Raw genomic sequence first — 12,775 nt, forward strand, 5'->3', positions numbered from 1 at the left:
AAGAAAGAGGTAAACAAACTTTAACAGAAGTAAAAAATAGGAAGGAATATATTTATTTTCAACTCCAGTTAATTTATTGTCATTGACTGAAAAGTGATTATTTGTGGCCATCCAGAATAAGCAATATACTCAGCAACTGGTAAACAAAAAATTCTTCAGAAGAGTTTGTAATTTTGCAAATACACATCCAATGGATTTTCAGCAGCACTTGTGTTCCTAAATTCCAGACTTTGCTTTAAGCAAAGTACATGACCAAGAATGCTCTTTTTCTTAGTTGCTTAATTCCTAACTGGGAAGAGTTCAATATATGAAGAGGACTGGAGACATTAGACAATTAAGATAAAACCCCACCATCTAATTAAATCATAAGTCCAACCCACAATACCACTATTGGAAAGAAACAGTAGGGATTTTTCATCAGGGAAATGCACCTGTATTTTCTTTGCATGTCTCTTCCCTTCTTTTCTTTCTATTAATGTATGCCAAAGTTAAGTGTTCATTCTTCTATGTCCTATTAGTTCTCCTCAAAAGCATCTGACTACATTAAGGACTGCCTTTCCTCAGAAAATTGTTGGATTCAGTTTGCTTATGCATGTATTATTTAACTGAACATTTGAGAGAGAACAGGGCATAAGTTTATATTTGTTCCAGGTGTTAACTTCAAATGATAACACAAAAGTTTGTTGCCAGAGCACTCACTTTCAACACAGCAGCTTACCACTTCTACGCATCAATAGCAAGCTGGCACTGAACTACTTTCATAGAATCATTTAGGTTGCAAAAGACCTTTAAGATCATCAACTCCAACTGTGACTTTCAACTGCTATGATTTTGTATAGTATTCTGCCACTGCTTTGTCTCTGAAACAGCAGATAGCAAATTAAGTATTTTAAATATGCTATTCTCCCCAAGCCTCCAATCATGTCAGGTTGTCAACTAGAAGAACGTATTAATTACAAGTTTTTACTTAGAATCATGTTCATGCTCTTGCTTCACGTTACTAAATGTGATCCAAAGAGTTCAAAAACAATGTTCTCCACATTTTCAGTTTGCAAACAAAAAGGAGGAAAAACACTTGGAAGGGAAAGGATTGATTTTCTTGCTAAAATTTCCTGGGGCTTAGATTAGTGGAGGAATTGCAATCCTCTTAATTACATTTTGGAAGCAGATTTAGATCTTTCAATTCTCAAAGCTTTATTATTTGTTGAAGAGAAAGCTTTATGCCTCTTGGTTACCCAAGTTCATTTCAAAACACTTTCCTGAAGACAAAAAATAAGATTTTTCAAACACATATTTTCCTTTTTTTTGTGTAAGTACTTTAAATGACAAGGGAAAAAGCTCAATGGTTTGGTAAAACATTGGTGAATAGAACAATATATACATTATAAGATTTAGGACAAGACAACAGAGGATGATATTCTTCAAACATTAATGCATATACCAATCAGTAAATAATTGCAATACTTTAAACTTACAATTTATCTCTATGTGTAAGTGAAAGAAAAATTATTCATGTTCATTCTATTTCTTCACCAAAATGAAGGGCTGTGTTGAGTTTTCTAGCTACTAACTTTTATCCAGAACTCAGTGGAAATCATATTCCTTCATTCAACAGATAAGCATGCATCGTGATCTCCTGACGCCTACTGTATTATGCTTTGGAAAAATGCATGCTTACAGAAACATGCTTTTGAAAGACTATGCTAACATAAATTTCTGGTGCACCATCTCTGATTTAGAAGCCAAGTATCATTATCAAATGCAAATACTTTCATTACCAATGTAACTGACATTTGATTCTGTCAGTTCCCCCTTAACAACAGCTGATGGCTAGAACACTGATTGCTTTGTTGGAGAGTTGGGTGCTTTGAGCCTAATATACAGTAGGACTGAAGAATATAAAAGCTTAAAATCTGACCCACCAGTTATTAAACTGGTGAATATTGGTGTCAGTCGTACTGGTTTGGCAGACAAGCTGTTAAACATTACCCGAGTTTCAAAGCTGAGAGTATGCACTATTTATTTCAGTGCTCTCTTAGAAACACCTCCTGTAAGAACGATGTAAACACAGTGTACTGAAGGATCTGGTGGTGAGCCTCCTTACTTACCTTGTATGAACTGCGTAACAGGAAATAGTGAAGAGTAACAAAAAAACCTTAGAGCTAATAAAACGTTAACTGCCTGAGTATTGTAAGTCCAGTAGTTTCCCTTGTTGATGGAAGTGAAGCAAAGACAACAAAACTGAAAAGCCGGTAATAGTAAAGAACAGTGGGCTCTATCTACTAAATGGGCTGCAAATTATGGAAAAGCAAAGATGTGAACAATGATCGAAAGCAGTATCTGAAGGAACAAAGTAACAAGTAGCTGCGACAGAAAGATTCGGTGAAGCTGGTTTTACTCCAGATTTGAGTCCTTCCACAGTAACACTATTCCCAAGAATCCTTCTATCTTCCTTCATTTACTTTGTCCTTCATTCAGTACCTTTGTCTCCCCTCCCTAGTGGGCAGGTGTCGTTGTGTGCTGTGGTTGGTTCTCTACTCTGCCACGGTCAAACAGTATGGCAAACAAAATTTAGGCCCAAAGTTTAACAGCAAACACATTCAACACAAGCATAGCCATATATCTTCAGGTAAGAAAGTTTTACTACATATAAAATAGAAAGTCATGTAAGAATAGTTTACATTAATAGATTATGTAATTACTTTGTTGAGAAATACACAAACACACTCAAAATCTATATATATGTATATATCTATATCAATGGAAGTGAGAGGAGAAAGTGGCAAAGTCATTCAAAGAATTCTTGCAGAAGAGACCTGATTGTGATACCAGAGCTGCAAAACTGGCAACTAGGATCAGCAGTTCCTAAACAGAAGGGACAGGTGTAGGTACTGGCACAAGTGATACTGGGTATTACTTCCACATGTGGATAACATTATCATTCTTATAATGCTCATTCCTTATTTACTCCTCCTAACCATCCAATATTTTTAAAAACCAACTACAATATAAATTAGCATATGGTTCTTTCATTCTGCCACCACTCATGGACTTGCTCTGAGCTATTAAATACCACAAAGTGCAGTCAAGTCACAAGACTTAATGCATTCAGTTATCCAGGAAAACTCCATATCTATGTGCAGACAGGTTAAGAGATACATGTGTCTTGTAGGACCATTTCAGTCCAGTTAAGTAGGTCCGAAGCTAAGCATCTCCCAGCTAAACGAATCAAGAGATCTGCATTATTAGAGAGCATCTACGCTTCATAGGAACTAAGGTAAGTATGTTAATGGCCAGACTAGAATTATCATTGGATCTGAATTAAATCTGAGCTAATAGCTTTTTGCTCAGGGCCAAGCTTCATTCTAACAGAATCTATCTCTAAAAGTAAGAGCCACCCTTGTGCAGGTGTCACCTCTATGATCAGAAGGATCAATTTGCTCATGTGGACCTAGTTACACTTTACTGGGCATCTCTCACTCTAATGTATTTCAGAAATGCTGAACAGTGAAACTGACCTTCTCTGCTAAAACATGATCTTCAGAGGTGAGATATTTAATAATGCTACTGAACAGAGTTATGGCAAAACTGTGCAGCACTTCAGAGATGACAGAGCTGAAAACAGATTTGGAGAGAAACAGTCATGCATCAGCATGACGTGTAGTTCAAACTATACATGACGCTTGTAGCTGGTCCTATTTCTGCAGTACCGCCTTCCTCATTTTTCTTATGAAATCAAGAATCCCTATTTTTCCCAAGTTTAAGTTGCTCAGTTTCCAGCGTTTAATTAATTTCAACTGAAGCCTCTGTCCTGCCAGTGAAATCTGCTTCAAGAGTTCATTTGCTGCCCTTTCTATAATACAGGCTCATATGAATATACAGTGCACTACAATGGTACTTTGTACTAGAGCAGAAGTTGGTATTTACTTTTACATAAAAACTGGAATGGTCTGGAACTTAGAATGAAACTTAAGATTATGATTAAAATAACAGTTACCTCAATATTTCACACAAATATTTCTACGCAATCTTTATGAATTTATATCCTGAAATCTCCTGAATATATACTCTTTAGATACAGCATTTGGCTTCAAGTCATTAAAGAACAATTTAAACTGCAACTTCTTAGCTGAACCCTGATTCTTTATTTTTAAACTATGTATCTTAAGCGTATACGGCTTGACTAAAAACTTTGCTTGCTTAGTTACTGTGTCCTAAATTCCGTGCAGTATTTTAAGCTATTAATTGAATGATTATAAAAAATTTCAGCTTGCCTTGACTACACAGAGAAACTACATTTACTCACATGCTAATTGTAAAATATGACCAGTAACAGACAAAAGGAGAGAAGTAAACAGAGTACATAAGGCTAATCTTTGACAAGCGACTTACCACAGATGCACCCCTGCCAGTTTGTGTACTACCAAGCCAAGGCATATTGATAGGTGTGCCGGGATTACTATGAGTGTAAGGAGTGGTTCCCTGAACATTTACCAGATCATCTCGAGCATGTATAACTAAGAAATCATCAGCCCTATAAATGAAACAACATTGTAAGTTAGATTTCAAACAACACCATTAAATACCATGCTTTATTAACACTGATTTATACACAGTCAAGCTGTGATATTGGAAACAGAAAGTATACCCTTTATTTTCTATTTCCACATCATCATCAACCCAGGTATAGATTTGTGTAGCTAAAATTGCAGAAACATCTAATTCTTGAATGTCATGACTCGATGCTATTGCAATGCAGTTCCGATTTGCCTGAAAAAAAGTAACACACACAAAGGCAGGTACAAAAGGAATACTCAAAAAGGTGCTTTTTTTAATTTTCTCTGTTTATGGTACAGTTGTTCAAAAAATATACACTTAATCAATTTACAAAATCCAAACATTTTTGTCTATAAATCTATATACTTAAACTGTCTAAACTTGACATTTCCCTTTTAAAAGTTTATCTACATCTGGGATAGCATCAAATACTATTTGTATTTTATACCTCTCTCAAGGAGCTCTAGTTTCTCCTTGCTTTCCTCAGAGGATAAACAAGAGGTAACTATACTACAATGCTTGCAACCAAGCTCCCCTCCTCCACTTAAGGCTTAAATAGTTACAACAGGAGAAGAAAAGATGACTTCCTGGCTGTCTTTAACAGAGAAGGAAAAAAAAATGCTTCTACACACAAGCTTAAAGAAAAAGTAGAGGCCACCTTTCCCTTCCCTCAATCCATTGCACAATAGAAAAAAAAGACAATTTGTAGTAGAACTGTTTGATTATGAAAAGACAATTCTGAAGTGCTTTAGAGAAGGAAGCTCTAAGAGTTCAAGCTGCAGCAGGATGGCTGGCAAAGGATATCTCACCCATTCATAATGGGACTACTGCCTGTTTATCAGGTGGAAGGACAACAAAATTAGATTATTCTACCTCTTTTATACTCACCTTATTGACTGCAAAAGCAGTAATGATGTCAGACTCTTTATGGATTATTCTTGCCTTGCCTCCTGGGTATCCCAAATCTGTTTCTATCTGTATTTAAAAATTAAAGCATATTTAAATGCAAACTTCTATGGAACACTGCTCTTTACTGGAAGTACAGAGACCAAACACTGGATCATATGAAATTTTATGTTTGGTTATTTTTTTCTCTCTATTTTAATTCTAAGAAAATATGACAAATATAACCTGTAATAGTTACAGTAAACCTGTTTCATGGGTAATAATCTAGCCTCCCACTGTCACGCTGAGGTTACCACAGCAACACAGAAAGCATAATTTGTCACAGAATTCACAGTACTGTGCTCGTTCTCAGGGATGCTGAAAAACAGCGAGGCTACATGCACACTTGGGGGTGTTGACAATAAGAAAATTGAGTCCTGATGTTTTGCTCTTAAAAAAATTTGCTAAATGTTTTCTTGCTCTTAGCAAACACTTTCTGCCACTGAAACTGATGAAATAGTCCAACAGAAGGTGCAGACAAGATCCTGAGCAGGAAAATAAATTTGAGCTTTGTCAGCTTATCTGTTCACCATTCTCCACCATCAAATAAATCTGGAATCCTGAACATTCCAGTACTACAAACTTTTTACTATCATATTTTTATTTTTTCTTTTTTCTTAATGCAATCTAATGTTATATTTGAATCTTGTCTACCTTTTTGTATTTTAGAAATGCATCCAGCTATATGTCGGCACACAAAATTCTGGACTCTACCAGCACTGTAGTACTCCTGTTCAGAATTAAAGAGCTCAGCACTGCAAGTATTAAACTGATAGACTACAGACTCCAGTCTCTTGTAGTTACAAAATAATTTTACAGTAAAAAAGGCATTGCCAAACAAATGGTGACAAAAATTCAAACCTCAATTACAAATGTAAAATTCTGTATTTTCTTCAAAACACAAAGAATTATTTCAGAACTATCGTTTCCCAGCCTCTCCCCTTCAATTTCTTAATTCTCTGGTCTTCAAAAGATTTAAACAAGGATATTTTAGTTGAAAAACAGTAAGATGATGCTGTCAAATAACTGCAAACAGTCTTTTTAAAAGTCTGAAAAAAGTCTGTAGCTGTTATACAGCACGAAGTAGAATACATTTTTTAATATTAAAACAAAATTGATACTCCGATGATCTTATGTATGTAAGACTGCACAAAACTGCAGTGACAAACAGATACAGAAACATGATCAGTGTTGCGTGGTGAACAAACCCACATGAAATTAAGATTGTTTTTCCCCTGGTCAGTTCCAATTACCTACTAGCTAATAATGCGTTATTGCATAATTAATAACAACAAGGTACCCCAAGGACACAGGATGTTCTCATTTCTGTCTTCTCACTAGTTTTGCAAAAGATCAGCTGAAAAATACAGTATTTGTTTGCATTTCTAGGCATAGTATTATACTTTTTTAGTCTCTCATACCAATCTTTCAAGAAAGTTGCTATACAGTTGTTATATGGGTTCACTTGTCACCATCTTAAAACTAAGGCTTAGCGAAAATTTTTGGTAGCAAACTAGTATCATGCTAACAAACTGCTCTAACTTCAGTTAACCACCTTCATTTACAGGCAACTATTCTAGCCATCTCATACTGGTGAAAGCTCCTGTAGGTACTATGTTCCCACAGTACTACTGAATTTTTGTCACTTGAGCAAATCTCAACCTCAGGTCTTCACTTGGCATAGCTATGGAATTTGATAATACGTATTGTTCTTACCTGATTGTTTAATCCAGCTAAGATACACTTGGTTTCAGATAGGCTCTAACACAAGTCTACTTTAACTCAATCTCTTACAAAATAGAACTTTTAAGTTTATTTGCTATGTCAGCAAAGATTTTTTTTTAAGGGAGATCAGCACCATTTCAAAAAGGAACTATTTCATAATGATGTAAGGTCTAATTAATTTGAGCATTACTACTGTGTACCTTATTGACGATGGGCTCCTCCACCACAGAATTTTTCATGGTTTCATTGTGCTCCTCTAATGACTTCACCAAGGAAAGCACAACCACAGAACAAAGAATAAAGATAAGACATAACATGCAAGGTATCAAGGAAATCCTTAATTCCTTGGTGTTTACCCCAACACAGAACAATTGAAACACAACAGTACATTTGCATACACACACACACACATACGTATTTTATACAGTAACAGTAATTAACAAATTCTAAACTCAATATACAGTACAGAAGACACTGATTTACCTATTCTGTACTGTAACAGTATCTTGTCCATCTCAAAAGTCGTATTTCTTGGAAAATAAGCCATCTCCACTGACATTTTGCCAGTAACAAGAGGATACAAAATAAAGCCAACACACCTATGCTGTGTAAGGCTGTCAATAATCCTGATTGGAAACCTATGAAGCCCACCTAAAATATTCCAAAATACCTTTCCATACAGCATAGCAGCACGGCCGCATTAACATAAGACATGATCAGAAATGGCGCATCTTCAAAGGACAAGACAAAACAAAATTTTCCTTTTAATTGCAGTCTGTAGTGAACAGCCAGCCACAAATATTCAAACAAGCTAAAATTCTAGTTGTGACAAGACAAAGATTAGCTCATACAGAACTCTCTGCTGCCATGGCTTTGCTAGTCATGAATACTCTTTTTCTCCTGAATGTTTAATTTGTTTGGATCTGCTTCTTTCTCCTATGTTTCTCCTACTCCATAGGTTTTTCTATAATAAAAGTGATTCTTTCAAATTATTGGGAGTAGGGTTGAGTAAGGAAAAAAAAGGAGCAAATAAAGTGGGAGAAAAAAATAGCAAAACTCCATTACAGAACTACAACTTTAAAACATTTAACTGAATCTGGAACCTGGATTCCAGCTAGACACTGGGACAAGTTATCAGGGACAGAAATATTAACTGTTGTATGACCATTTTTCCTATTAAAGTTGAATCATAACATGACAGAAACCAGTGGATAAACCCAAGATGACCATGGTAGGGACAAACTCAAATGTTTAGCACTTGATCAGGTTACTGGTTTTAATCTTTGAAATTTTAAATTTTGTCATTCCCTTGAGGCAGCTTTTATACTGATCTTAACGAAGAGGCTGACTGTGGCTAACTGGTGTTAGGTGTCAGTCTGCAGTCAAAGACTGATTATTTTTTAGAATATTCAAAGAAACAATGGGCAAAGATTTTTCAATATGAAATACTGTCGATTTAGAGTCATAGCCAAGTATATTATACACTCATGCTCTAGAAAGCCAAATAACTTAAGCAAAAGCTCATAGATTGAGCTGCAACATTTTATGCATTTTACATACCATACTAACCTCATTCAGGCATCGCTTCTTTGTAAAAATATTTCTGATAAAGGTTTCCTGGACTTCTTCCTGTTTAACTAAGTACTGCCAGAGCCTTTTCACAGATAGTGCAACATGACTGTTAGATCTACAGAACAAAGTTAAAATAAATATTGACATCATGCTCATACTTATAAGAGACAGCAATACCTTATATAATAATCAAACTATAGTCAGAAGAAATGCGGAAGAAAAAGTACAGCTCTCTAAACAAGAGCTATTCAGAAGCATTCTGGTACCATCTTCCTGACAAACCTATGTGTGAGAGGAGGTGGCAAAAGAAAGAAGGAAAAGAACAAGTAGCATTTTCACCTCTGATCTTGGGACAAGTGAGAAAAAACTCTTTAAGAGATTACACAACAATAAGGTCAGCATACAGATTATTTATTAGTCCACCTCATTCTTTACAACACGGATCATTTCTGTTTATTGCTAATGAGTGCTTCTATCACATGGACAATGAATGACTAACACTTCCTGCTAGGAACACATCACCAGCTGTGTAACATCTCTGAAACATCCATGACTTTCCAGTAACAAAATTGGAAGGACTGTAGAATCAGATCAGATTTCAAATGTTTATGCTTATCCCTAGAAACTGTATGCTCAAGTAAAACTTGTAAATACAAATACAGCTGCTTATGGCAGGCCAAAATCCATCAAACCTTGACTCACTTTAAATCATAATTTAAAAATAACGCCAGGCAGCAGATACATGTTAAGCTCTTCCTTTTTAATCAGCTCAAGTTACTAAAACTAAGTGTGACAATTGTGAGGTATTTTACAACAAAAAGACAGACTTTCTGTTGATTCTGCAACCACAGGTGATAGTAAGATTAAAAAGGCAGGAATCTATTTAAAAAGTGATGATTTAAGAAACTGACCAGACTTTTCTGGCTGAACATGCAATTATATGGAGTCACAACTAGGCAAATATTATAAATAGTAAGTATTTCTTACTTCATCTTAGGAAAAGATATTGATAAGAATGTAATTTTATTCCCTGCAAAAGTGGGGCAATTATTTCATTCATTGTCCCTCATCCTTAATTGTCTTTCAGGGCAAATTTGTTAGTCGTTATTTTATTGTCAACCATTGTTTTTCCACAGAGGCACTCAAAATCAATGTTAAGCTTCAATAAAAGAACTTACAAAAATTAGAAACTTTTGTTTTTCCTGATCTTGCTTTAGACCAGAGGTGCATGAATTCTGATGTGTACCCACAAGTTCACAATGGATTAAAGCAAGTCTAGAAACTGGCATTATATAGTTATTGAAGTTATGGTCTGTCACATGCATTAACAACAAAGCTTGATGTATATTAAAGATAATATAGTCAGTGTTCATAGAAATTAGACTCACCTGAAAGGAGTGTTTGTAGGCTCAAGTAAAGTTTTATGGCGAAGCAATGCAGGACCAGCAGCTAAGGCATCTTCAGAAGCATGAACTGAAATATAATGTTGAGGTGGACCCCCATACAGCTCAAGACGTCGGAGAAGAACTTGTTCCCAGCGCTGTAGTGTTTTCAGAACTGCATGGCATATTGGGGAGCTAACTGGAAGCTCTAGAAAGAAAAGTAAACAATAATAAAAAACCTTCCTTCTCCATTATAACCTCAACAAAGATAATTCCACAGCCAAAGGCTGAAGTGTATTTCAAATATCTCCAAAAGTAAGCTTTATTCAAACCTCACCTTGATATTTGTAAGTATAAAAAGATGAACTGCTTTGTGCTATCATTGCTAAATACGGGAACAGACTTCTCCAACGCTGACAGAAATGAAATATCATGGAACACATCCTCCTGGAAGCTATGTCAAGGCGTATGGATGACAGGCAGGTGAGACAAAGCCAACATGGCTTCACAAAGGTCAAATCGTGCCTGACTAATCCGGTGGCATTGTACAATGGACTGACTGTGCTAGTGGGCAAGGGAAGAGCAACTGATGTTCTCTGCTTTTGACTTCTGTAAGGCCTTTGACACAGTCCCACACAAGATCCTTTCCTCTAAATTGGAGCGATAAGCATTTGATGGATGGACTGTTCGATGGATAAGGAATTGGCTGAATGACTGCATCCAAAGAGTTGGAAAAGGCGGACAAGGGAAGAGCTACGGATGTCATCTATCTGGACTTCTGTAAGGCCTTTAACACAGTCCCCCATAACATCCTTCTCTCTAAACTGGAAGGATATGGATTTGATGGGCAGACTGTTCAGTGGATAGCAAACTGTCTGGATGGTCACATCTAGAGGGTAGTGGTCAATGGCTTGATGTCCAAATGGAGATCAGTAACAAGTGGTGCCCCTCAGGGGTGCGTATTGGGATCGGTACTGTTCAATATCTTTGATAATGACATAGACAGTAGTAGCGAGTGCACTCTCAGCAAGTTTGCAGATAACACCAAGATGAGTGGTATAGTTGATTTGCTAGAAGAAGGGTTGCCACCCAGAGGAACCTTGACAGGCTTGAGAAGTGGGCTCATGTGAACCTCATGAGGTTCAAAAAGGACAAACGCAACGTCCTGCACCTGGGTTAGGGCAATCACCAGTATCAATACAGTCTGGGGGGATGAAGGGATTGAGAGCCACCCTGCAGACAGGGACTTAGGGATACTGGTCATCCAGCAATGTGTGCTCACCACCCAGAAAGCCAACCGTATTCTGGGCTGCATAAAAAGAAGCACGGGGAGCATGGTGAGGGAAGTGATTCACCCTCTCTAATTCATTCTCATGAGACACTACCTGGAGTACTGCATCGAGCTCTGTGGCCCCAGTACAAGAAAGACATGGACCTGTTGGAGCGGGTCCAGAGGGGGGCCACAAAAATGGTCAGAGAGATGGAACACCTCTCCTACGAAGAAAGGCTGAGAGAGTTGGGGTTGTTCAGCCTGGAGAAGAGAAGCTCTGGGGAGACCTTACTGCAGCCTTTCAATACTTAAAGGGAATTTATAAGAAAGATGGGGACAGACGTTTTACCAAGGCCTGCAGCGACAGGACAAGAAGTAATGGTTTTAAACTAAGAGAATAAATTTATGTTAGATATAAGGAAGAAATTTTTTACAGTGAGGATGGTGAGACACTGGAACAGGTTGCCAGAGAAGCCGCAGATGCCCCATCCCTGGAAGCGTTCAAAGTCAGGTTGGATGGGGCTTTGAACAACATGATCTAGTGAAAGACGTCCCTGCCCACAACTGGGGGGTTGGACTCGATCATCTTTAAAAGGTCCCTTACAATCCAAACCATTCCATGACTCTATGAAACAAGGAGTAGGAATGATGTAACTTGAATTACAAAAGACTATAGGGCTTCTACCAAGAAATAAACATTGTAAACATTCGTCCATGGCTAAGAGGCAAAGAAAAAACTAAGTATGCAGAGACTTCTGCTAACTACTGAGCATTCCTTCTCACCCACTCATCTTGCCCACCCACCATGTTATTTCATAAAAATACCTATATAATAAACAGTATCAGAACAATTATTCCCAGATCATGGAAAAATTAGGAACTTTTAAACTAAAAATAAAGCTACAACATACATATTATTCAACACATCACTGATTTTAAATGTAGTTAAGTATGAAAAGACAACTCTGCTGCTTATTACCTGAAAGATCATGTCCAGCCAAAGGGTAGAAAATCTTCAAATTGTGAAGTACCAGCTGAACCATTGCCAATCTCATCAGTGACCAACTAACAAGAAAGCACTAGTAAGTCATTTACTAATAGGAAAATAAATTTTTCTCACTTATTCACAATCAGGATTTAAATGTAGAGCTTTAAATCTTTATTATAAACTGCTGATAGCTACAAAGAGTATTTCAGAATATTAGAGATACTTTGAATTCAAAAGTCACTATATCATGTATTAATAAAACATGTAAAATAATCATTGTGAAAAATTAACTATTAAGTCTAGATAATGCACAGCCATAAAATATCAAGTAACTGG

At 36.6% G+C, this 12,775-nt stretch overlaps 1 protein-coding gene across 15 annotated transcripts in view; it reads right to left on the reverse strand.

The window, feature by feature from the left end:
* The window catches only part of DMXL1 (Dmx like 1), an 83,931-nt gene that overhangs the window by 8,874 nt on the left and 62,282 nt on the right, over window positions 1–12,775 (reverse strand). For 10 of the 15 annotated variants that reach the window (XM_082336742.1, XM_082336746.1, XM_082336741.1 and 7 more), the window contains 7 exons: window positions 12,431–12,516; window positions 10,188–10,389; window positions 8,788–8,914; window positions 7,428–7,490; window positions 5,446–5,532; window positions 4,649–4,770; window positions 4,393–4,534 (listed from right to left, as the gene is read on the reverse strand). In XM_082336742.1, the coding sequence (XP_082192868.1) occupies window positions 4,393–4,534; window positions 4,649–4,770; window positions 5,446–5,532; window positions 7,428–7,490; window positions 8,788–8,914; window positions 10,188–10,389; window positions 12,431–12,516 (829 nt within the window). Of the gene's footprint in view, window positions 1–4,392; window positions 4,535–4,648; window positions 4,771–5,445; window positions 5,533–7,427; window positions 7,491–8,787; window positions 8,915–10,187; window positions 10,390–12,430; window positions 12,517–12,775 lie in introns of those variants that run through there. The other 5 variants (XM_082336735.1, XM_082336744.1, XM_082336740.1 and 2 more) reach the window with 3 other exon arrangements.

This window comes from Platalea leucorodia (genome assembly GCF_965183815.1).
Source record: "Platalea leucorodia genome assembly, chromosome: Z".
In the NCBI taxonomy this organism is placed as follows: domain Eukaryota; kingdom Metazoa; phylum Chordata; class Aves; order Pelecaniformes; family Threskiornithidae; genus Platalea; species Platalea leucorodia.